Below are 27,256 nucleotides of genomic sequence, written 5' to 3'. Positions count from 1 at the left end.
GGTCCAAATAGACTTCCATTATTTAATCTACACAGGTTATATTTTTAGGGATCTTCACCCCCAGAGTTTGAGCTGGAAGGGAAGGAGTTAGGTGGTCCCTATAGTCAATAAAATCCACTGTGCCTCAGACCTTAGAAACTGATGAGAGGATGATCATACTAAGACATTTTACATGGAAGATCAGAGACTATTCTACATGTATTTACACCTCTAAACCTATATATGGATTTATAAGTGAATCTATATTCATTTTGTGTCATCAACAACATCTTTCCCACCCCTATTTAAAATATAAACTGTTGTAATATAACATTGCTTATGCTATAACATAGTATATTTATATACTGAATTACAGTATTATATATGTCACATACAATATTCAATATCATATAATATATGAAACATAACTTAACTATTAAAAACAAGGCAAGGATCCAGGACAACTCCAAGGGACCCATGATGGAAAAGATTCTCCACTGCCATAAAAAGACAAATGGAATCTGAATGCAGATTGAAATATAACATTCTTCACTTTATTTCCTCCATGAATCTCTAGGGTAAACAACATGTGTCTTATTTCACAACATGAAGAACATGGGAATATTTGACAAAATATTCCCAACATATCACATTACCTGTATTCTTGGGGAGGGGAGAATGGTGGGAGGGAGAGGGAAGAATAAAAAAGAATAGGAATAGATTTTTGGAGAATTTATTTCTCTTGGATAAGCATATTTGTAACTAATTACATATTTATAACAAATTATGTGTATTATATTATTATGTTATATAGTATATTTTTATATGTAAAAATAAAACTAAATGGTAACAAAAATATATGTATGATAAATGACATATAATATGTGTATTATGATATAGTATAAATACAGTTTAGGAGAATTCTTTCATAATTGACTAACTTGAAAGTCTCTCCCACAAAACTAGAAAGTTTTCATTAAAAATGATAAGAATGGGGGGCATCTGGGTAGCTCAGTGGATTGAGAGCCAGGCCTAGAGCTGGGAGGTCCTAAGTTCAAATCTGGTCTCAGGCACTTCCTAGCTGTGTGACCCTGGGCAAGTCACTTAACCCCCATTGCCCACCCTGACCACTCTTCTCTTGGAACCAATACATAGTATTGACTCCAAGATGGTAAGGGTTTTAAAAAAAATGGTAAGAATGAATATAGGAATAGTCAATTTTTAAAATCTTCTTCATCTAAGGTCAGATTCACTATTAGAAACATGCTTAGAATTTGCTACTCTCCTACAAGCTTGATATCAGTTCTGTACAACTTCTATGACTATCTAGAAAAGGACTGCATGAATTAAAATTTTAATTAATATGAATAGAATTATGCACCAGCAAATTGATTTATTATGAGGCCCCTAATCTGATTTTTGTGATGCCTTGAAATTTCACAGGGGTTTAATCTACAATGTAAAAATGTATTTTGATATATTGGTTTCAGAAATGCATTTCCATCCAGTTTTAAAAAAGATGTATATTTTCTCTCATCCTTCCACCTATAATTGAGGTATTTTAAAAACATGTATTATGTAGAGGTATTCTAATATTTAAAAAACCTACTAGTGTTCAGAGAAGTCACATTACAAGATACAGCAGAAAAAAAATGCTGAATTTGAAGTCTCAGGAGTTAAGTTTGAATCCTTGTTTGGGTTTAGGCAAGTCATATCAATTCTTGGTCATTTTAGTTTCAATATTTGTAAAAAAAATGGACTCTAGTTTCTAAGTTCTCTTCTTGCTCTAGACCTATGGTCTTGTGGTCATCTATAAGAATAAAATGAATTGAAACATGGACATTCATGCTGATAATCCAATTCCTCTTCTCTTCACTTGAAAAACCTGCCCATATTTACATCATGTCACTATTTAGGTGAAAGAGTTTATTTTATTTTATTTTGTTTTAATTAAGCTCTTTATTTTTCCTTCCAAGAAGCATAATGGTATGGTAGATAAAGGATTGGATTTGGAGGCAGGAAGAACTGTGTTCAAGCATGCTGGTGACTTAGCCTGGCTAAGTAAAAGTGACCAGGTCACTCCAACTCTTGGTGACCCAAGCAGAATTATCTATGTTACAGAAGAGTTGTCCATCTTCTAGGAAAATCCTTGTACCAATGAATATCCCATATCTAGACTCAAAACAAAACATTATGCTTTCCATTGTTTTAAAACTCCTCATCTTGTTGGTCTTTATGATAAGTAGATATAATCAGTTTGTAGTTTACTGGTTCAAAATCTCCCACTTCCCCTCATGCTCCACCTCCCTTCCTCAGAATCTCCACACTTCCACAACAAGCAATGAAAGAGAAAGGAAATCTTTTGGGTTGAAAAATATAGTCTTGTTCTGGAGCATTCCTGGTAATGACTTTCAGAAATATTCTTCACTTCATATATCCAAACAGTAGAATTAAAAGTGTTTTTGGTTTTAATCAGTTGAAATTTTCCTACTTTATAAAATTTTAATTAATGGGAAACCATTCTACATTTGTATCTGTACTTTAGGAAGATACAGAGGGCCCAAGGGAAGAGGAATAAGCATTTATTAATTATTACTATGTTATTACTATATACATTATTACTATGTTCCAAACACTGTGTTAAGCATCTTAAAAATATTTTCTCATTTAATTCTAATGATAACCCTGAGAGTAGGTGCTATTATTATCCCCATTTTACAGTTGAGGAAACATAGACTGACAAGGTTGGATTAGATGACCTAAATCTATGATTCTATACTTCACAATTTACATGTAGAGGTGGGCTTTTCCTGAGTATCAAGAATTTAGTAGTCCTCTTTCTACATTTAACTCCATTTTTACTTTATTCAGATTAGATAGGGGCTGATAGTTACATGTCTTTTTTACCCTAATACAAACCCTTACCTTCTATCTACGAATCCATATTGTGTATTGGTTCCAAGGCAGAAGAGTAGTAAGGGTTAGGCAATAGGAGTTAAGAGATTTTCCTAGGGTCATGCAGCCAAGAAGTTTTTGAGGCCAGATTGAATCCAGGACCTCTGATTTTTAGTCTGGCTCTCACTCCACTGAACCAACCAGCTGTTCCCTTACACAATACTTTGAGGTCTGTGAATAACTTGATCTTCCCAACAGTCTTGACATAGTGGTTTGTTAGCAATATAGCTTGTTAATTAAGTGGTCTAGGGGAGTGGTCTATGAAGGACTCCCTTTTCCTGGAAGCAGAATCTACTTTGAAGCACAGGGGACCAGAAAGTTGTCTGGGGCATTGAGAGGTTAAAATTTTCCAGGGTCACAATCCAGTATGTGTCACTTGAATCCATGTTTTTGTTACTTGAATCCAATTCTCTGTCTTCTCTGTCATGCTTCCATCCAATCATCTTCAGAGTCAATAAATAAACATTTTTTGAGTGTGTATTTAGTGTGACTCTGTTAGAATTTGGGGAAATGGACTCATATAGTCTTAGAGTTGGAAGGAATATCAGATGCCTTGTAATCCAACCCTTTTACTTGAACAAGAATGCCCTTTATAAATGTAAATCAAAACAATGCTGAGGGACTGCCTCACACCTATATGGCAGTAAAGGAAAGTGGTAAATGTTAGAGGGGATGTGGCAAAACTGGGACACTAATGCATTGTTGGTGAAGTTGTGAACTGATCCAACCATTTTGGAGGGCAATTTGTAATTATGCTCATAGAGCTATCCAACAGTGCATACCCTTTGATCCAGTAATACCACTACTGGGTCTGTTTCCCAAAGAGATAATAAAAAAGGGGAAAGGAACTACTTATATATTAAAAAATGTTTATAGCAGTTCTTTTTGTAGTGGAAAAGAATTGGAAATGGAGGAGATATTCATCAGTTGGGGAATGGGTGAACAAATTGTGGTACATGTTGGTGAGGGAATACTATTGTGCTGTAAGAAATGATAAGCAAGAAGATTTCAGAAAAAGCTAGGAAGATCTGCAGGAACTGATGCAGAGTGAAATAAACAGAACTGGGAGACCATCATACACAGTAACAGCAATATAGGATGATGAGTATCTGTGAAAACTTGGCTACTTAGCAATGCAATGTTCTGAGACAATCCTCAAAGACTTATGTTGGAGAATGCTATCCATTTCCAGAGAAAGAACTGTTGGAGTCATCTTTCACATCAGCATATTTATGGTTTGATTTTGGAGTTTTGGTTATGTATGAGTTTGCTCTTACAACAAGGACCAATATGGAAGTGTTTTGCATGACAAAAAATGAAATAAAAAAGAAATCAACAAATGCTTTAAAAAAAAGAATGCCCTCTATAGTAGATATATTCAGTGATCATAAAGTCACCATTTTGAGACATCTAGGGAAGGGGACATGTTGAAGATTTGATATAGGGTTTGGGGATTTTCTCATCCTTGAGGGACTACATTCTAGCTCAGAGGATGTTTGGTGATAACTATAAAGTCTGATTCCCTCCTTATTTAACTGCTGGTTGGACATATTGAACTGGATGTGCCTTAGACATCTTACCTTTAACATGTCCATAAATGAATCAGACCCTTCTCTCACCCCCAACTTCCTTTTAACTATTGAGAGTATCACCATTTCACCAGCCACCCAAGCTTGCAACCTCGGTGTCCCCCTTGACTCCTTACTCTCTCTCTCTCAATCTCCCTTTATATCCACTCCGTTGCAAACTCTGTTGAATTTACCTCCGTAACACCTCTTTTTAATGCCTTCTTCTAGCTACCAAAACTGCTACCATTCTGATGCAGTCCCTTATTACCTCATGCTTGAACTATTGTAATGTTTTTCTGGTTGGTCTTCCTGCCTCAAGTAGATTCTCCACTAGGTTATCAAAGCAATCTTCTTAAAGTACAGATCTCATCACATCTTCCTCCTATTCAATAAATCCCAATGACTCACTATCACCTCTAGGATAAAATATAAAACACCTTTGTTTGGCTTTTTAAAAAATGTTATATATGTTTTCATTTACTTTGTTAAGCATTTCCCAATTACATTTATAATATTATTTTATTAAATTTTTTTTTGTTTTCAGTCCCAAATTCTTTTCCTCTTGTCCTTCTCCTATCTCCTCACTTTGCTTTTGCATCAGTTCATTTAAGTCTTTCTAGGTTTTTCTGAAAGCATCCTGCTCATCATTTCTTTCAGCTCAATAGTACTTAATTACAATTGCACACTACAACTTCTTCAGTTGTTCCTTAGTGGGTGAGCTTCCCTTCAGTTTCCAATTCTTGATCAGTACAACAAGAGCTACTATAAATGGTTTTGTTTATATGAGTCCTTTTCCATTTCCTTTTATTTGGGATACAGTCCTAGTATTGTTCTCTCTCTCTCTCTCTCTCTCTCTCTCTCTCTCTCTCTCTCTCTCTCTCTCAATGAGAATGTAAACTCTTTAAGGCAGGAACTTTTTTTTCTCCTTTTTTTTGTATCTGTAGCACTTTTCTCAGTGCTTGGCATTTAGTAGGTACTTAATAATTATTTGTTGAATTGACTTACTATTTATCATTCAATAGTACATCATTTTCCCAGAGGATTCAGGATTCACCATTGACAGTATTGGAACCATATCTACAACAATGACTTTTGATTTCGATAGAGGAACCAAAAGGTAAGTAGTGTGGGTAGATTTTATCCAAATGTTGCTTTTTCTGTGGAAAATTCCTTTTCTGTATATTTCCTATGATCTCTTGCTCCACTCCTATTCTATAGATACTTTTGGTACCAATAGAAGATATTGAAAATGAAACCATCTGACTGCCTATATTCTTGCTCCTGTTTACTTTTGTAGAAAAAAGGAGAACTAGATGTAGTAAAAAACATGTTAGTCTTGGAGTCAAGAACTTGAGTTCAGAACCTGACAATTAAATTCAATAAACATTTGCTAAGCTCTTTTTTTTTTTTTTTTTTTTTTTTTTGCAAAGGACTATGCTTGGGTTCTAGAGATTCTAAGACAAAAATAAAATGGTTCCTGTCTTCTAAGAGTCACATTCTGTGTAGTTCATGGGTAGGAGGGAGGGGGATACCACATATAAATGACCTTTACAACTTGTCTATTTGCAACTTATCCACTTTATTTTCACTGACTCTCCTTCATGCTTGTAATGCTCTCCCTCTTCCTCTCCTTCCTTTATGTCTCAGTCAAAATTCCACTATCTATATAGCCTTTTCTGTTTTCTTTTAAATTAAATCTATTTATTTATAATTTTTTTCCATGCTTGCATCATTCATGTTCTTTCCCTCCCCTCATCTCTCCCCCCCTCCCAGAACTAATGAGCAATTCCACTGGGTTTTAAATGTATCATTTATCAAAACCTTTTTCAATATTATCAATATTTGCAATAGAGTGATCATTTAGAGTCTACATCCCCAATCATATCCCCATCAATCCATGTGATCAATCATATGTTTTTCTTCTGCATTTCTACTCCCACAGTTCTTTCTCTGGATGTGGATAGTGTTCTATCTCATTAGTTCCTCAGAATTGTCCTGGATCATTGCATTGCTGCTAGTAGAAAAGTCCATTACGTTCAATTGTGCCACAGTGTATCAGTCTCTGTGTACAATGTTCTCCTGGTTCTGCTCCTTTCGTTCTGCATCAATTCCTGGAGGTCTTTCTAGTTCATGTGGATTCCTCCAGTTCGTCATTCCTTTCAGCACAATAGTAGTCCATCACCATCAGATACCACAGTTTGTTCAGGCATTCCCCAATCAATGGACACCCCCTCATTTTCCAGTTTTTTTTGCCACCACAAAGAGCAAGGCTCATATAGCCTTTTCTTAGATTCTTTAATACTAGTTCCTTTCTCCCGTATCTCTATCAACTTATCTATAGACCTCTGTTTGCTATTTGTAACATAAGTGAGCAGTACTAGACAATCTCTGGGGCTCCTTCCTGCTCTATTTATTTCAGCCCTAAATTATCAGTACATTTTTTCTCCCATTTAAGCTTCATCCATTCCATTTAGAACTCAGTCCCTAGAAGAGTGATTCATAGAACTGGGGTTGGATGTGCTCTTGTCCTAAGCTCTTTAGAAGTCTATGGGCCAGGGACAATTTAAGTATTTTCTTTTCCATCCCTCAATGGATAGACAATAGAGTCTTGTTCTGTGTGAATGACTGTGGACAGAAACATTTCCATTATAGTCTAGTTATCCTTAAAATTTACTAGGCCAATATTTTCTAGTATCCTCTGTAGGATCTCAAATACTAAATAGGGAAGCATTGCCTATTGCTATTATTTTTATTTATTGTTGATTTTTAGGAGCTTTCTAGTTCCCAGGGTACTTTACAAAAAAAGGATAATGGAGCAATAAACTGCTCAGATTCTGTTCCTCCTGAGCCTGAGCTGAGACTTCTACAGGCTGAGGACATCACACTCCTTGCTTGTCTTGCTTCCATGTTAACAGCATTAACAGCTCAGCCTCAACAGAGACTTTGTGCAAACAGGAGAAATGGGATTAGACCTCACTGTACCAAACAGGCTTATTTAGCTATATCTTGCAATAAAAATTCATAAAATTCCTTAATTTACAGTGGTGCTTGCTTCCTTTGGACATAATTGGCTAAAAAGATATATCCAATGTTTTTAACTCCAAAGAAAACTCAGAGAAAAATGAAGACCAATGACATTTAAAAAATTATTTTCATTTTGTGCTTACTCCTAGAGTTCAATAGATCCTAAATCTCATTAGTGGCTATATTCCCTCCAACAGGGCAAATTGCCACTTATCCATGCTTGCTCATTCTGCACTATTCTTATAGAATCATAGATTTAGAGCTACAATATCCTTGGAGTAATTGAGGGCAATCATCTCATTGTGGAAACAGTCACAAACAGGTTAAATAACTTGCTCAAGGTTATATTGCTAGTAAGTGTCTTGAGGTAGGATTTGAACTCGGGTCTTTCTGGACTCCAGATTTAATATTTTTTTCCATGTCTACTGAGAATCATTCACAGTGTCAGGGGTGGAGTGAGGTAGAGTGTGGTGGTGGTGGTGGTGGGGATGGTAAAGTGGGGCCACCTGATTTATGCTATTCTTGTATTCTATCCTTCCTTCCTTCCTTCCTTCCTTCCTTCCTTCCTTCCTTCCTTCCTTCCTTCCTTCCTTCCTTCCTTCCTTCCTTCTTTTCTTCCTTCATTCCTTCCTTTCTTCCTTCCTTTCTTCCTTCATTCCTTCCATCTTTTGGAGTGTAGGACTCACATGTGTGCTAATTTTCAAAATTACAATTATTTTCATTCTCTAAGACTGCAAGTTTCCATAAAATTAGCAGCTGCATTGGTTGAAGCATTTTCTCTACTTAGCTCTTTTTCCACCATGGAAATCAGAAGTTTGTGTCAAAATAAAGCTTTATAATTAAAAAATGGGGGAAAATGGCACCAATAAATTACTTTTAAGAACTGACTTTTCCTTATACAAATTAAAGTGAGATGCTTTCCCTTCCTTAGATTCTAAGAAATTGGAGCTTATTGCCCTGAAGGATTAAATTACAGATTTGCAAAATTTGAATCCACAATTCTTTTTCTAATGGTTCATACAAAATTTCTAATAAAGTTCAGCAGAGTACTCATTATTCTTTCCTTCTTTCTTTGACTTTGAGGGCTTAATAGGTTCTAGAATCACTGAACCTTTAAGTAGGGATAGAAAAATTCCAGTGCGCTTCATTTACTCTTGTTAATCCATCCCCTTCCAAGGAGATAGCAGCTACAAGAATCTCCATTGTTTGGCTTTTGATGAAAATATTGGAATGGTTCATTAGGACCTTTCTATCCCTTAAATAAAATGCTTGGCATTCACTGAGCTAGATGAAGTGTAGTTAGAAGATTATAACTGGCTTTTGCTCATTAGCTAGTTCATTACATTTTTAGAATTAATAATTCTTAGTCTTATTAGATAAAAGTTAATTTTACCATGAATTTAAGTTTGGCAGACAATGAATGGAGGTTTCTCAGGGTGAGAAACAGCATGGCACCATGGGAAGGAAGCTGGATTTTAGAGTTAGGAAGAATTGAGTTAAAATTCCACCTGTGATACTCACTAGTAGTGTGACGGTAGGCATGACACTTTATCTGTCTGAGGCTCAGGCTCAGTTCCCTCATCTGGAAGATGGAGATCATAGATTTAGAGTTGGAAGGAATCTCAGAGACCTCTCATTTTACAGGAGGGATACCTGAGGCCCTGAGAGACTAACTGACTTTCCTAAGGTTGTAGAAGGAGGATTTGAACCTCTGATAATAAATCAATCAATGAAGAAGCATCTATTTAGTGCTTCATATGTACCAGCACCCTGCGAAGGGGTAGAAATACACAGAAATGCAAAGTCCTTACCTTTAAGAAGCTTGGATTTTAAAAGATAATAATATAATATTGTAGCATCTCCTTCATGAAATGAATTTGAGCCTCAAACAGGATAATATACAAAAAAACTTTGAGAACCTTAAAGGCTATGAAAATGTCATCTCTTAGTAATCATTTTACTTTGGGAAACCTTGTGAAATCCTACAAAATGAGGACTTTTCCCAGATAATCTTGAGAAAACCTCCCATCATTCTGGGCTGAATTATCAGAGTAATTTGGGTTTAAATTAGGGTGCAATCATCTAGATGTTGTCTATAAAATTAATTATATTTTTCCTTTATTTAAAATGTAAAAGGTTTTCTGAGTTTAATGATCCCTTTTCCTTAAAAAACAAAACAAAGATATTTCCATATACAAAGAGGAATAGAAATGGATGATTAAATGTGAAAACACAAATCTCTTTAACATATATAGTTTGCTGAAATGTATATTATAAATTCTCGTTGATTTGAATTAGCATGTTACTTTCAGAGTTGTTTTGCTTATGTGTGTTTCCTTTAATATATTACATACATTAGTAGTAGTATTTTCCTTCTTTTCTATGTGTTTTTTAGACACTTCAGTGACTCCTTTTTTTAATGAACCTCATGAAATAACTCCACACCAAAAGTAAAAAAAAAATACAATATTGTCACAAATAAGCATAGTTGAGCAAATCTGAACACTTGCCCTGTCCAAAAATGTGTGTCTCCTTCTGTACCCTCCTTTTAGGAGGCAGGAAGTGGTACATTTTGCACCTATAGAATGAGAGTGAGAAATCAGCAAGGTTTTTTGTTTTGCTGTTTTGTTTCTTTTGCTCTGGATTATCCAGATTTGCTGTGGAAATCAATACAATTATCCAGATAATTGCTGAGCTTGTCCCTTTACTTGGCGTTTGCAGATAGAATCATGTTTCCTGGGAAACAGCCTAGCCACCAAGCCTTGCACCTGGGAGTTGAGGGGAAAGGCCAATACAATCAGCAGTTATCAGCTATGCATAGTTCCTCATGTTAATGAGCCAAACAGTAATCTTCCTATTAGGAAACATCCAGCTTCCCCATGGTCTGTACTCTCATTCTCCAAATCCATAACTATCTTTGCTGAAATGGAATCCCATTAATCATCCCACCCTTTGGCTCTTTCTCCCTAATCTTTACACTGTTTAGAAGAGTCCCTGAATCAAATTCCTTTGCTCTTGTCAATTAGATTTCAATATTGAAAAGTCAGGACTTTGAAGGACTTTGAGGCTAGATGACTGATTCTAAAAAAGACTTCACTTAGTGTCTCTGTAGGAAATAGTGTGGTCTGGTGGCCAGATTTTGTGTCAGATGATCTGGGCTCAAATGTGGGCTCTGTTGCTCTCTGGGACCTGATTTTTCCCTCTCTGGGTCTCAGTTTCCTTAAGTTATTTTATGAGGGCATTGAATAAGAGAATTGGACTTAGAGTCAAAGGTTTTGCATTCTAATTATTGCTTTGCCATTCGTTCCCTGTCTGATATTGGTCAAGTCACCTTGCCCCTGGTCCTGTTTCCTCATCTGCAAGATAAGAGTATCGAGCTAGACAATCTTTGACATCCTTTCTTGTTCTAATCCAGTAGTTCCCAAACTTTTTGGCCTACCGTCCCCTTTCCAGAAAAAATATGACTTAGCGCCCCCTGGAAATTATGAAACTATTTATTGAACTCAGAAAAGAATACAAAAAAAGTGTGGCTATCACCGCTCCCCTGGATTGCTGCAGCACCCACCAGGGGGCGATGGCGCCCACTTTGGGAATCACTGTTCTAAACCTTTGAATCTATGAAAAGTCATGACTAAAAAGGAAAGAAATCAACATTTATAGAGTACCTACTATGTGCCAGGCACTGTGCTGAGCACTTTATAACTAGTGTCTCATTTGATCCTCACAACAACCCTGGAAGGCAGGTGCTATTATTATTCCTGATTTATTGAGGAAACTGAGGCATAGGAGTTGAGTAATTTGCTCATGATTACATAGTTGTGTTTGAAATCAGGTCTTCCTAAATCCAGACTAGATATTCTATCCACTGCACCACCCAGCTGCCTCTTTCTCATAGGATTTTGAGTAGAATGGCACCTAAAATAGCATTCTGTTAAACATGCCGCAAGTCAAGGATGATCAATTTCTATATGGAAGTCAGAGAGGTCAGAGAGATACATCTGTGCCAGGAGAATGCGGAGATAATCCCCATGAATTTTGCCTTCACCAACTCTAGGAATGAGAGAACATGGAACTTGGGAGAGGTACACTAGGGAGACAGAAGTGTGAATGTGGCAGCCCCTTCCACAGACTCCTAGAGTCCAGCAAGGCAGACAAGTATGGCAGCCACTGGATGCTGGCATCTTGGGCCAAACTTCCTTGTTCTTTGTTAGTTAAAACCTGGTTGGGGGCAGCTGGGTAGCTCAGTGGAGTGAGAGTCAGGCCTAGAGACAGGAGGTCCTGGGTTCAAACCTGGCCTCAGCCACTTCCCAGCTATGTGACCCTGGGCAAGTCACTTGACCCCCATTGCCCACCCTTACCACTCTTCCACCAAGGAGCCAATACACAGAAGTACAAGGGTTTAAAAAAACAACAACAAAAAAAACAAAACAAAAAAACAAACCCGGTTGTAGCCCTATGCTCAAATGATCTTAATCCATAGAGCAATACTCAGTTCAAACATGCAGTACAAACAATGTGTTTGGATGACTTTTGAATAGCCTTGACCAATTCAGCTTGACTGGTCAATTTAGACCAAAGGGATGGACCAGTGTTGTGTGCAGACCCAGCCTAGAGTATCCCCGTATCCTGAAGTACTCACTCTGATTGTTTCTTCTTCTTTTTTTAAAAGCTATTCTCTGGTTATTAAAGTGGCTGACCCCGGAGAACTTTTTATCATGGGAAACTTAAAGATCTTCCTCATCAACGTAAATAATAAGGTCCCTATTCTCACCTGCAGGTAAAGAAATGAAACATATAATTTGAATTCAGCCTCGGAAATTGAATATGGAAATCAGATGAAATTCATTATTAAACATTTAGCATTCTAAAAGTTTTGCTGGGGGAAGGGGAGGAAATAAACATAAAACTACAGCAAAAACAAAACAAAATCACCTGATTTAAAAAAAAAAATTGGCCAGAGGTTGGAAAAATATCTATGACGTAAAATTCCTAAGTAAAAAGAATTTTTATTAAAAGCAAAAAATCTTTAAACAGAGATATGTTTTTGATATTTTACTGGAAGGACATCATCTATAACCAAATGCATTACCAAAGTAATATATCCCTAGATTCACTGGCCGGAGCTGTCAACCTGCATCTCTGGCTTTCTCTACCCTCAAGGAGGACACCCATGATCATTATTGTTACCAAAGAGCTTATAAAACCATTCTAGTGGTTTTATACTTGTATCTATGTTGGTAAAATTTTTATTATAGCATATATTTATATTTACACATTTAATTTTAAGTGCCAAGTCCTTATTCTACAAGAAAGAGAAAAGGCATGTACCTTTCCCAATGCCGTTCTAATATTCTTTCCTTTAAATAAGTTTATTTAATATCAGAGAAGCAGTCCTAACTCCTAGCTTGGTGAATTCAACCACCTCTAAAGAAGGCAATATCTCACTTGATGAAGAAACTCCACTGGGCAAAACTGTGGGTGTCTGCCAAGCTACTGATGAAGACCAGATGGGACGTCTCACCTTCAAATTGGATCCAGGGAATAGATACTTTGCTATCGACAAAGGTGGGGCAGGAATTGTTCTTGGGTCTTGGAAGAAGTGGGATCTAGGGGAAAAGCATTGCACGTAGAGTTCAAAAACCTGTTTTCAAATACTGGCTTTTCTGTTTAATATTTGTGTGACCTTGAGTAAGTCACTTAACTTCTCACTGTCTCAATTCTTCATGTATAAAATCAGACATTTGGACTAGATGACCTCTAAGGATCCTTCCAGCTCTAAATTTCAAGTATTGATTCATGATATTTGGTGCATGCTGGACTCTCCAGTTGGCACCAAAATCAGTAAATTAACATTAATTAAATATTTACCATACGCCAGGCACTGTTTTAATACCTGGCCATATTAAAAAAAAAAAAGCAAAAAGAATCCTTCTCCCCAGGGAGCTTACCATCAGAGGAATCTAGTTGAGACTGAAGAGAATGGTAAGACTTTTTGGTTCAATAAAATTCAATGCTGTTGCCTCCAAGCTAGCATGATTCCTAGTAATTCTCAACTGGAATTCCCAAACCTCTGTTACAAATATAACTGTATAGATAGCCTGGAGTGAGTGAAAACGATCAAATCATTCCATTTCTTGGCACTGTCAAACAAGTTCAACATCAGAAATGGGTGGAGATGACAATAAAAATGATACGTTACCCCACATTCTGAGGACCACGGGACCTTTTCTTCTGATTTGCAGCTGAAACCTCCTATATGTGTTGTCTTCCCCATTAGAATGTGAGCTTCATGAGAAAAGGGATTCTCTTAATTTTCTTTCTGAGTCTTTGGCATGTAGCCCAGTTTACAAGTAGTAAGTGCTTAATAAATGTTTTTACTTTCATCCATTAACTTGTCATCTTCCTTCTGGCTCATATTTCTCTGTCTTTCTCTCTCCATCTCTTCCTTTCTCCTCCCTCTTTCTCTTCCTCCTCTCCTTTCACTTTCTCTGTGTAGAAAAAAATCTTGAAGATTCTGAACTTTTTTTTTAATGCCTAACAATAAAGGCTTAGGACTAGGTCAGGTTTTTTCCAGGATTTTGACTGTCCAAGGATAGTGAAACCAAAATATGGAGCAACTAGACAGGTAACTTACCTTCAGAAATGGTTCTGAAGGGTTTGGTAGAGCCGAGAGCCTGAATGAGCCATAAGCAGGTCAATCACTGCTTGAATTCACCAGGTAAATGCTCAGCTTCCTACTAAAGTTTGTCCAAAGATAATACAAAGTGAATCTATGGAATCATTTTTAGTAGGACATGAAAACACTGAGATAGTGTGTACCTACAGCTCTCTATCAGAAAATACTTTATGTCTTTTTCTATTTACTACTGCTGTGCCAGAAGCCAATAGGATCAGCCAATGCCTTTTTGGTTGTTCAGTAGTGTCTGACTCTGTGATCCCATGGACCATACACAGCATGTCAGACCCTTCCTTCTATTCCTTTAAGTATGTCCAAATTCATGTTCATTGTTTCCATGACACTATCTCTCCATGTCATCGCTCTGTTGTCCCCTTCTCCTTTTGCCTTCTATCTTTCTCAACATCAGGCTCTTTTCCAAAGTGTCCTGTCTTCTCATTACGTGGCCAAAGTAGGGGTCAACAGTTATTTATCGATTTTATGGAATGTCGATTGGACTTCAATCTAGGTCCATTCTATTCATTAACGTTGGTGTGACAGTGATTCTCTGGCTTCCACTGCTGGAAGGCCAGGTCTGTTGCATATCATCTCTCCCCCAAGTTCCCTTGGTACTGTTAAGGAAGTTGGGTGGTGTCTAGTCTCTGTCACTGACTCCATTGAACACCAACTATATTCCTCCAGTTTAGGGGCCCTTGTGCCCTACTTGCATTTAACCACTTAACAAAAGATTAGCCTTTACAAAACAATATTTATTTCAAAGATATAACACATAGAAACATTTCTCCCAACATCTAAATATCCCTTAGTTTCTGAGGAAGAGAAATAGATTAAATTTAGTTAAACTCGGTACCTATTCAGCATTAGTCCTGTTTTCAAATCTAAAGCCATTCTAGGCTTATATCCCTACACTATGGCTTCTGAAGTCTTCCATGCCGGCAGAGGAGCTGAAATTTTGGCTCCAAGGTCTCCATGACTTGAGCTCCAGCTCCAGAGTGTACCTAGAACTGAAAAGGACAAATGAGATGAAACCAAAACCCCAAACCTGTTTCTCAGGGCTACCATTCTTAAGGGGAGGCAAAGTTATCTTCAGCTCTTCTCCAGTTACTATATTGAGTGAATGAAATGTCCAACCCAGATGCCCCTGAGATAGAGAGAGAGGGAGTGAACTGGAGACACAGAGAGACAGACAGACAGAGATACACAGAGAAATAGAGAGAGAGAGAGAGAGAGAGAGAGTTGGAGAGAAAAACACAGAGAGAGGAAAAGAGAGAGCAGAAAAAAGAAATGAAGAAAAAGAAAGAGAGACTGTTTTAGCCTGGTAGTTTTAATGATTTAGTCAAGTAGTAGAAAGAGGCTTCTCCTACCCATGTGGTAGGTGAATGCAGAATCAAGCCTCTGACATCTTCTAATTGAATGCTTCTATCTTAGGTGACTTTGGCATGTGTCGAAGTCTAATTATATTTATTTATCATGGGTCTTTCTTTAAAGATTTTCCAGGACTTCTGTAGAGATGGCTATTTTGAAATATACAATTCCCTTTTGTAATGAAATGTCTTGATGTTCCAGAGCGTGGAACTGTGATGATTGCTAATCGTCTGGATCTGGAGGAAGCTGACTTTGTGAGTGTTCAGTCCTTTACCATTAAGGCATGTGATGAAGACCAGCAGTGTGCAGCAATTCCTGTGACAGTGTACATTCATGGGATCAATGATAATCCACCATTCTGTGATAAATATTTGTACAGGTGAGGCCAGATGGAGGGATGGTAGGGGTGAAGGAAAGAAGAAAGTCTCAGGAGTCAATCAGATAACCATCAACCCGTTTGAGTTTCTTGACTATTTCCTGTAGATTTCCTCATTCTTCAGTTAGCATGATTCAGTCATATCTAGCCTTAATAACAGTGTCTCCTAAATCAGATTCCTTCATGCTTACCCCAATAATATTCTCTTTCATTTCTTAGTGAGTTAAGTAACTGTATCACCATCTTTCTTGTCATTCTATTTCTTTTCCTCATTCTAGCAGGCATACTTACCAGTCTTCACTTAAAAGCTTTAATTTCCCATTTCTTCAGTTTTCTCAACTCCCATAACTTACTCTTCCATTTTGCTTCAGCTCTACACACAAAAGTTCATACCCTTGACAAGTCTTCCACTTATATCTCCAAGAACTCTGAATTTCTTTTATTTGATCATCATATTTTATCTTTCCATTACTCTCTGTGCCTTCACTCCTCTTAAATCTATATAACCTTTAATCCCTTCATTCCTTACTGTTTTTTAGGACATTACCTTAGCTCTGGTTATACTCTACTCTCTTCCCTATCTTGATACCTAATTGAACCAGCTCAACATTATGCTACCCTTCACTCTTGGACCCTCTTCCCTTGTCCTTTTGCTGATTATCCCTGACCAAACTCTAACCCTGGATGGTTTCTACCTTCTGTTTCCTGTGTTCTAATTCATGTATTGCAGAGTTGGAGGAAATCATGAAACTGTACTGATTGGCTTCACTGCAAATTTAAGCTTTCTTCTTTAATCATTTCTTAGTTGTGTCCATCTCCGTGACCACATTTAGGGTTTTCTTGGCAGAGATACTGGAGTGGTTGCTATTTCCTTCTCCAGCTCATTTTACAGATGAGAAACTGAGGGCAACAGGATTAAGTGACTTGCCCAGGGTTCACTCAGCTAGTAAGTATCTAAGGCTAGAGTTAAACTCAGGAAGAAGAGTTTTCCTAACTCTAGGTTTTGAGTTCTATCTTCTTTACTACATAACCACCCAAAATTTATCCTAGCTAATCTCAATAGTAGTATATCAAACTCTCATGACAGCAGAACAATCCAACTACTTTTTTTTTAATGATTCCATTTGCTACAAGTGGAATCAAAGATATCCCAAAGGTTTCTCTTCTCTCAAACTTCCCACTTCACACCCTCTCTTTATTGTTTCTTCTGAAGACCTCACCTCCTACTTCACCAAGAAAATTGAAGCCATTCATTAGAATCTCTTCCTTTTCTCCTCTATTTTTTCCTCTTTCCTTCCATTTTCTGTTGATTGGGTGGTCCTTTTGCTTGCTGAGATCAACCCTCCTTACAGGTATCCTTGATCCTTTCCCCTCCCATTTGATCCAGCAGATTGTCTTCACCATCATTCCCATTCTTTCTTTTATCATCTATCTCTCCCTAATCACTGGCTCCTTTTTTTACTAACCACCAACACACACAGAGCCTCCTCTGCCCTTAAAAAAAAACCCAACTACAACCAAAAACCTTCACCAGATACTACTGTGTTCACTAGCTATCATCAAGGACTTGTGATTTCGTCAGGATAGGAAAGAGATCAACATTTGTTTTGCAATTCATAATCTTCTAGTTGCAAGGGACACTTGCTATATTGTGTTAGAGGCAGGACCTGAACTCAGGTCTTCCTGACTCCTTTTTCTTCACTGATTTGTATATCAGATACTGTTTCCTCACACAAAGACTTGTTTATCTAGTTATATATCAGATGAATAAAGGGAATATGGAGGCATAATATAAATTTGAGGTCTACAAGTTGCTTGATTGGGATGAAGGTTTGAGATCCATGGCCCAGAGACTCTATTACTTTGAGTCTTTTTTCACATCTAAAATGTTTTGCTAAAGGGAAGTCTTAAAGCTAAATTAAGTGGTTCTAAACAGGATTTAGGGAGTGCAAAGAGTGTAAAATTCATTGCATTAGGAGTTGAGGACTCAGATTTCAAGTATAGCTTTACTAGTTATTACTTGTATGACCCTGGACAAGTTTTTCCTCTTTACCAGGCCTTAGTTTTCTGTCCCATAATTGAGGAGGTTGGATTAGATGACCTCTGAAAAGCCCATCTATTTCTAAATCTTTGTCTTCTTTTTAGAAAGATTTTTTTCTGGGTGCATTTTGATTGCATACCAGCAGAATATAAGCTTGTTGAAAGCAAGGATTGTTCCATTCTTGTTTTCAGACTACTGGAATCTAGCACAGAGTACCTTGTATAGTCAGTCATTTTTCAGTCATGCTCAACTCTCTGTGAGTTTTGGGGTTTTCTTGGAAAGGATACTGGAATGGTTTGCTATTTCCTTTTCCAGTTCATTTTATAGATGAGGAAACTGAGGCCCACCCAGAAAGTAGAAGTGATTTGTCTAAAAGTTGCATAGATATCTAACAGTAGGGTAGGGGTTTGAGTCAAAGGCTGTTGACTCCAAATCTGGCACTCCATTGTATCATGCTTTTTGTTCAGTTCCATTTAATTCTTCATGAACCTATTTGGGATTTTCTTGGCAAATATACTAAAATGGTTTGCCATTTCCTTCTCCATCTCATTTTACAGAAGAAAAAACTGAGGCAAACAGGGACAAATGACTTGCCCACAGTCACATAGCTAATTTTAGTGTCTGAGATCATGTTTGATCTCATGAAGATGAGTCTTCCTCATTCCAGGCCTGGTGCTCTATCCATTGTACTACCTAGCTGCTCTATCTTATATATAGAATATTCTTAATAAATGCTTGCTAAATTGTTAAATTAAATTGTTAGTCTCTATGAACTACTCCAAAGGAAGAGACTGACTATATAATGCTACATACCAAAATTAGGACACTTTGCATATTCTAAAAATTTGTATGGATCTGTGTTCTTCTTCTTTTTTTAACCCTTAACTTCTGTGTATCAGCTCATAGGTGGAAGAGTGGTAAGGGTGGGCAATGGGGGTCAAGTGACTTGCCCAGGGTCACCCAGCTGGGAAGTGTCTAAGGCTGGATTTGAACCCAGGACCTCCTGTCTCTAGGCCTGACTCTCAATCCACTGAGCTATCCAGCTGCCCTTATCTGTGTTCTTCTTGATGTGAATTCCCCTCCTCCAATGTAAATGGAGTGACTGCTTGAATTAATTATTTAATTAAACCACTTATCTTAAATGCAAAATTTAATAAATCATAGCCCATCCACATTTGCCCATTCTGTGGCCTCCCATAAATTTGCCATAGAGCTCTACCTAACATGCTGGGATGTTTTTCCTTCTCTTTCTTGACATCACAGGGATACTAGCAGAGCACTTAAGATTTCCATCTGTCATTCTTTGTTCTCATCATGGGACCAGCCCATCTTTTTTCAATCACACCTTTCCCTTATAACATCTCTGATTTCTATCCTTTGAGATTTCTTATTGAACATTTTCTGCGACTCCTGGGGTTCATTATTAAGCATTGCAAATACAAAGAAAAAAAATTCTGCATGCTCCTTGCCTTCAAAGCCCTTATAGTCTAAATAAGGCACAATGGCATTTTTATTGGACGATTATGGCCACAAACTTACTTCTGAAATAATTTCCTTTTTGGTTGATTTGTTTATTTCCGTGGAATATAAACACCTGAAGGGCAGGGATCCTTTCATTCACATACACCATAGACCTCTTCATTGCCCCAGGGGTGGTAGCTATTTTTAGTTCTTAGGAAAGTGTTGGATTGATGGATTCTTGGGAAAATCTCCTCAGTTTTAAAGAATGCTAGTTCTGAAAGCACACTTCTCTGTTTTTGAAGGTATCGAGGCATGGAGGTGATTGCAAATAAAACAGTTGTAGCTAAACTGGTGTGTCATGACCTGGACAAATCCCCTGATATACTTCAGTTTGCTCCTCATAGTGGGCCGCTTGGTGATGGAGAGTTATTTGAACAAGTACCAGAATTGGACAACATCATATGGGTGAGTATCAGTTACCAGAGAAGTCAATGTAGGAGAGTGGAAAGGTATTAAACTGGGCCTCAGAGAACTTGGGTTCCAATCTTGGCCTGGCCTTTTATAATGCTTGTAACCTTGGATAACTCACCTAACTTCTCTGGGCTTTTTCCCCCTCACTTATAAAAACGTGGCAGTGGGGTTCACAATATCATCCCAAGGTCTCTTCTTGGTTTAAAGCTATGAGCCTATGACTATATTGTCCATATTTCAACTGAATCCCATCCTTTACCAGTGGGCATAGAAAGAAAAGAAGTGATTTGGAAGACAAAAGTCCTATTTCTTTCAGTCCCTGGAAGACTAATTACTCAATCAATGTTTCTATGTCTGCCTTAATTTTCTTCTTTATAAATCGAGAATAATAGATTCTATTCCCTAATTAATTCAGGAAAAGGAGTTGGAGACCATGAAATAGCTTGATTTCCTGAGGGATAAACTCTGCATAACAGCCAGGATTATTTAGACTAGTTTTCCTAGTACTGAGAACTACTCATTTGTCCACATCCTCCCAAGCCCTCCACCTTGTCTTCTGGCCTCTCTGTTGGTAGAGGAGCCACACTGAGCCTAGTGAGAATGCTTCATTGTTCTTTAACTAGTTGGGGCTCTCCTGGAAGACTTTCCATCCCTTTGCTGCCCAGCTGCTGCTTGTTTACCTTTTTGTTTTAAGCCCTAATTCCTGATTGCTTGGAGAAACTTTTCCCAATCCTAAAGCACTGGGGAGCTAGCCTCATTTGTTATTAGTTACGGCTGAGGAGAGCCATTGATCAGCTTTTTCTCACTGGGGCCGACCCCTAACTTCCTAAATAGATTTTGAATGTCAGGAGTAGAATTTTCACCAACTTCTTGCAGTTTATAAATATACACTCCATGATAAATGTGATGGAAAGAGGACTGGGCCATAGGATTATAGAGTGAGGATGAAATTGACCTCAGAAGTCTTTAAAAAATTTTTTTTATTTAAGCCCTTATCTCCCATCTTGGAGTCAATACTGTGTATTGGCTCCAAGGCAGAAGAGTGGTAAGGGTAGGCAATGGGAGTCAAGTGACTTGCCCAGGGTCACACAGCTGGGAAGTGTCTGAGGTCAGACTTGAACCAGGGACCTCCTGTCTCTAGGTCTGGCTCTCAATCTACTGAGCTACCCAGCTGCCCCCCTCAGAAGTCTTTAGTCTAGCTCTCGATTTAAAGATCAAGGAACTGAGGATCATGGAAGTCAAGTGACTTGTCCAAAGTCTTATAGGTATAAGCATCAGAGGTCGGATTTTAACCCAGGTTTTCTGATTCTTTGTGCATCACAATGATGAAATCAGGAGAACTGGGCACTCTAGAACTTCGGTTCTAAAAGGGTGATCTTCGGCAAATTGTTTCCTATCTATAGGCTACACTTTCCTCATCTGAAAAATGATATGCCTTGACTAATTGAATTTTAAAGTGCTTCTTTCAGCTCCAACTTTCTATGATTCTGATATCTTACTTTTAATTTTTAAAAAATAAGAATATTTTACTTTTCTCCAATTACATGTAAAAACAATTTTTAAGATTTGTTTTTTTTATATTTTGAGTTCCGAATTCTCTTCCTTCCTCCCCTCTCCTGCTTTTCCTTCTTCCTTGAGATGGTAAGCAATCTGATATTTGCTTTTTAAAAAATCTAAACCAAATTTTCATTTCTTGAATATTCCAATTCTCTAAGCCAAATTTAGGCAAGGTTCAGTTTTAATACTGATGCTGAGTATGTACATAATATAAAAAAATTAATAACTCATTCATTAATATGTAAACATCCAGATCTTTTCTGTCATGTAAATTGAGCCTGGCTTAATTCTGCTAGGACAGGTGCTAATGTTGTTGGTATGAATATAACTACATTGAATTGTATTTGGAGTGTGTGGCACAGGATTGTGTAGAGGTGAGATGGAGTTATGCCAAAAAAAACATTTGTTGATTCCATTGAATGTGGATTCAAGGTGATTACAAGATCTCATACCGAATTCTTTATATAATTAATGGATTTAAAAAAAAATAGTGTCTAGTATATTGATGAGTTTTCTTAGGAGGTAGTAGGTTCTGTTTTACTGATTCCCTTCAAACAAAGGATGAATGAACATTTGTTATGTGGGTTGTGATGGATTTCTTCTGGCTGGAACCAGAGTCAGGAAGACTTATCTTCCTGAGTTTGTGTGACCTGGGCAAGTCACTTAACCTCTTTGCCTCAGTTTTCTCTTATGTAAAATAAACTGGAGAAGGAAATGACAAACCACTCCAATATCTTTGCAAACAAGACTCCAAATGAGGTCAGTAAAAGTCATACAAGACTGAAAAATGACTGAATAGCAACCATGGAATCTATTTTTTTTTTTTTTTACTTCTCCTATATGAGTGAATCCTGAGGTCCCTTCTAACTCTGAAATTTCTGTCATTCATAGGATCACATTCTGTAATTTATACTATTCAAATCAACATAAACCAGTCTAATTCTAATTGATTCAATTCACTTCAACAGCATCCATTAAGCTCTTCTGTGTGCAAATCACTCTGCTAGAAGAGGTAGCTTAGTGCAGTGACAAAATAAGGCTTGCAAAACACTTTCTAAATATCTCCTTTGATCTTCACTACAACCCTGGGATGTGGGTTCTATTATTACCCTCATTTAATAGGATGTTAATCCCAGAACAAGAAGATGTATGACACTTATTAGTTGTGTGACCAAGAGTAAATTTTATAACCTGTCAGCCTCATTTTCTTCATAAGAAAGGAATAGTAATGTTTACAATATTTTTTTTTTTGCATCAACTACTTCCCTGGATTGTTTCCTAGAGAATGTTTTTTAAACTGTATTCAATTAATTGTAATTATAATTATTAATTGTAAATGTAATTAAAATTTAAAGTTATAATATCAACCATATAAATGTCTGTTATTAAACAATAGGCATAAAAAGATGAAAATTGGCATAGCTCTTGCCCTTAAGGAATATGTACTTTAAACAAAGGGGAAGGTCATACCTTAATAGGTAACTGTGGTCATAAGCTTGTTTCTTCTGAAATTATTTTCCTTTTGGTTTATTGATTTATTTTATCCCAGTAGAATATAAATGCTTGGATGGCCAGTGTCATTTTTTCCCCCATTCAGCAGTGTTGGTGAACCTTTAATGAATTTGAGTGCCCAAAAGGCAAATTCAAGCTGTCTGTGAGCCCTGCATTACCTGAGAGAGACCAGGGAGAAAGTGTTTGCTTTGGGCCACTGGACAGAGGAGTGGGAATTGCAAAAAAATATCCTCAGGCACTGCGAAGATGGGGGTGGGGGAGAGGGAGGGAATGGAACAGCTCCCCCAGTGCTGGCACTGGCCAAGGCTTCACCAACAAGACTAGGGTCTAGCTAGCAAGAGTATCTTGTATGTATATGTTGTTAAAGTGATGCGTTCCTAATATTATGGGATCTTCTCCAAGGTTACCAAAGACTTAGATTATGAAAAGCCAGAGACTTCTGCAGTGGGCCATGCCTATGAGATGATGCTATCTGTCTTTGATGACACCAAGCCCTCCCATACAGGTAAGTTCATCTAAAAATTATCAAGGGGTTTCTAGGTGCTCTCGGGATCAATTGATGCTTAAAGTCTTGGGAATGAACCAACTTTTCTCATTATTAACCAAAGCTTCATTCAACAGAAACAGGCTAGTTAGAGAAAATAAGGAGAAAGGAAACAGCAGGAAAACTCCCTTTTGGTGTCTTAGTAGGTTAGGGAAATAGACAGGATCATTTCCTTGAACCTTTAACCTCCCAGCAGAGGTTGGAATAATGCCATGTTTTGGTTGTAGGTTCTCTGGAGCTAGGGGTACCACATAGGTTCTCTGCCTTTTGTTATCCTCTCTGCCTGAATTTCTGCCCAGTGTTGCCAAAGATTTGTTATCTAGAAACATTCATATGCTTGGTGTCATGTGGATCTAGCTTTGGTTTGACTGAGTGAATTTTTAAAATTGCAATTTTAATGCTTTGGCATCAGGAAATGCCATCATACTTTGAGGAAAACTGCATACCCACCCCTAAAGACCAATGCATGAATCTATGGTATGCCACTCTTTAGAACATGAAGATGAATCTAATAAGATGAAATTTAATAGAGAATTATATTCTTTCTCTCTCTCTCTCTCTCTCTCTCTCTCTCTCTCTCTCTGTCTGTATATATATGTATAAAACTAACCTCTAAAAATAAAGGGGGGTTAATAGAGAACCCCATCCCACAATCTCAGCTCCATATTAAAAAAATAAATTCCCTGAATACAAGATGGAGGAGGCATGGCTATTTGGCATTGACTGGAAAGACATGTAGGTTTTTAGAGGATTATAAGCTCAACAGGCATCTTCAGTGTTATTTGATAGCCCCAAGAAAGTTAACATAATTTTAATTGCATAGAGAATGGGATAATGGCCAGGACAATGGAAGTGATGGGTCAGCAAAGGGGTATAGTAGATAGAGTGCCAGACCTAAAGTCATGAATTTCAAATCCAGCCTCAGACACTAGCCATGTGATCCTGAGCAAGCAACTTAACCCTGTTTGCCTCAGTTTATTCATCTGTCAAATAAGCTGGAGAAGGAAATGACAAATGACTCTAATATCTCTGCCAAGAAGACCCCAAATGGGATCATGAAGAGTCAGACATGATTGAAAAATAATTGAACAACAAAAGCTGGTGATAGTTTCACTGTATCCTTCACCGGTAAGGGCATTGTAGAGTATTATGTTTAGGTCTGGAAGCCACATTTTTTTTGAAGGATGTAGAGAAGCTAGAGAGCATCCATAGAGAGTATACAGAGGAAGACAATTGAGATGGTGAAGGGTCTTGACTTCATGCCTTAAAAATATCAGTTGGAATAACTAGGGATATTTGGTCTGGAGAAGAGAAACCTGAGAGAGGATATGATAGCAGTCTTCAAGTGTTTGAAAGGCAGTCAGATAGAAGAAGGATTGCAGGCAGAACTTGGGGTTTGGGGTAGAAGTAAAAAGAAGTAAAAAAAAATTTGGGGTTTTGGGTAGAAAAAAAAGTAAAAAAAAAAGAAGTAAAAAAAATCAGGAATCACTACCTAATAATTTGAGTTTTCCACAAATGAAATGAACTTCCCTAAGAGACAGCAGCTGCCTCATTATAGGAGGTCTTTAAGCAAAAGCTGCTTTAACTACCTGAGAGGCAGTATAGTAGAGTGGATAGAGTAGAGTCAGAAAGACTTGAATTTGAAAATTGCCTCAGACACATTACCTAGATGACCTTGGGTAAGTCATTTAGACTCTTTAGCTTCAGTTTCCTTATTTCTGAATTGAGAAGAGTTGGATTCAATCATCTTCAAGGTTCCTTATGGTTCAAAATGTGCTATTGTCTATGTTGTAGAAAGCATCCTTGTTTGCAAATAAGTAGAACGAAGGACCCTCTGAAATCTCATCCAGCTCAGAGATTCTGTAATTCTCTGATTCTTCTACACCTTTGCACATGAAGGCGCAGGATCTCTACCACCTCTCCATGGTCCCAATGTCTATGGTCTCCTTAGTTTTTGGCCATCTCATAAATAACTACTCATCACTGGTTCTTCAGGATGCATTCAAACTTGGCTCTGACTGTTCTCATTGGTGGAGCTTGCATCCCATTTTACACAGAACAACTGTTTCCTAGTCTTATTGGCCTTTCAGGAAGGTTCCTTTGGGCTGGTGCTTCTCATCCTGATGTCATCATCCACTTTCCTTATTTAGCCAATTGAAACCCACTTCATCTCATCCCTTCCACTCTCGTCCAACCCAAAGAAACCTCACTGGTTCTCTCACATTTACATCCTCTTTGGCCTCTGAAAACCAGCATATTCCCAGCAGCTGCTTATGATGGATGCCTGTAACAGCACATGTGGTTTATTCTATTTTTATAGGGATGCTAATTAGCCTGGCTTTGCACTTTATGGATGGCATAAAACCCATGCTAAGGCCTCATCATTAACAACACCTGCTCTTGGATTGCATGAATGGAGCCACTAAAGGAAATATGGAAGCTCTTACATAAATCATTTTTCTGGGTGGATGGATGTGTAATGTCATTGTGCTTGTAGTTGATGGACTTTGGAATGCATTAACCTTAGCTCCATGTTGGCGAACTTATGGCTGCTCCCTTTCCCTTCTCCACACATACCTGAGGACATTTCTCACATCACCTGCCCCTCTGCCCAGCAGCCCAATGGGAGCACTTCCTCTCTCCCCTGCCTGGGGTAAGGAGAGTGGGGTGGTACACATGCAGCATGAGGGTTGCAATTTGGGCACTTAGTCTTTAAAACTTTCACCATCACTGCCCTAGCTGAAACGTCTATAGCTCTTCAATACTTGCAAAGTGCCTTTAACTTATTGGTCCATAACAGGGTACTATTTGATCAGGTGTTTATGATAGAAATCCAAGTGAGGGGTTCTTTAAATTCCTTGTGTCTTGGGCAGTTAGTCTGGGCAAGTGTGTGGACCCCTTCTTGGAATCATGTTTTTAAATGCACAAAATATAATACCAAGACAACAAAATATAATGAAATACTATTATTAAAATACTAAAAACAAATAAGTTGATGGAACAAGTGAAGAACTCCTGATATAAGGAGAGTGTCAATGGGGATCATTCTTCTCATATTAGAGTTGATGGCATGGAGAATCAGAGAAATGAACTGACTTGCAAGACTCACAGCTAATGAAGGTCAGAGTCAGAATTTTAATATAGGATTCCAAGTCTATTCTAAGGAAATACTCCATCCCCTATACCAGTGATGGGCAAACTATTTAATGTGGGCCAGATCCAGGCCATAGTTTGCCCATCGCTGACTTAAGCAATTCCCTAATCACTACATCTGGATGTGGGGACATAGTGGTTAGGGAATTGCTTAAGGTAGTGATGGGCAAACTATGGCCTGGATCTGGCCCACATCAAATAGTTTGCCCATCACTGCCCTATACCATGCTACTTATCAATTGGTATATGCACTGTAACTCCTCCCTCTGTTAATCATTTCTTTTAATCTAATAATTGGTCCTTGAATTTTTAGCAGCCTTTCCTTTTTTGCTTTTCATCATTAGCAAACATTTATTAAGTACCTTCTATGTGTTAGGCACTGTGCCAACCACTGAGGATACAGAAAAAGGCACTAACCCAGTCCTGGTTCTTAAGGAGCTCACATTCCAATGGGGTAGATGTCATGCAAACAACTAGGTACACAATTAGAGGCAATTCTCTCTTTTTAAAAACCCTTACTTTCTATCTTATAATCAATACTAAGGGAGACAGCTGGGTAGCTCAGTGGATTGAG

At 37.7% G+C, this 27,256-nt stretch overlaps 1 protein-coding gene across 1 annotated transcript in view; it reads left to right on the top strand.

The window, feature by feature from the left end:
* The window catches only part of LOC123246926 (cadherin-related family member 3-like), a 123,168-nt gene that overhangs the window by 74,859 nt on the left and 21,053 nt on the right, over nucleotides 1-27,256 (top strand). Inside the window, exons 6-11 of the mRNA XM_044675702.1 lie at nucleotides 5,525-5,619; nucleotides 12,196-12,303; nucleotides 12,895-13,091; nucleotides 15,769-15,946; nucleotides 19,748-19,910; nucleotides 23,388-23,490. Coding sequence (XP_044531637.1) covers nucleotides 5,525-5,619; nucleotides 12,196-12,303; nucleotides 12,895-13,091; nucleotides 15,769-15,946; nucleotides 19,748-19,910; nucleotides 23,388-23,490 — 844 coding nt within the window. The remainder of the gene's footprint in view (nucleotides 1-5,524; nucleotides 5,620-12,195; nucleotides 12,304-12,894; nucleotides 13,092-15,768; nucleotides 15,947-19,747; nucleotides 19,911-23,387; nucleotides 23,491-27,256) is intronic.

The sequence above is a fragment of the Gracilinanus agilis genome, chromosome 1, assembly GCF_016433145.1.
Source record: "Gracilinanus agilis isolate LMUSP501 chromosome 1, AgileGrace, whole genome shotgun sequence".
NCBI classification, from domain to species: Eukaryota; Metazoa; Chordata; class Mammalia; order Didelphimorphia; family Didelphidae; genus Gracilinanus; species Gracilinanus agilis.
This window is presented reverse-complemented; position numbering and strand designations above follow the sequence as displayed.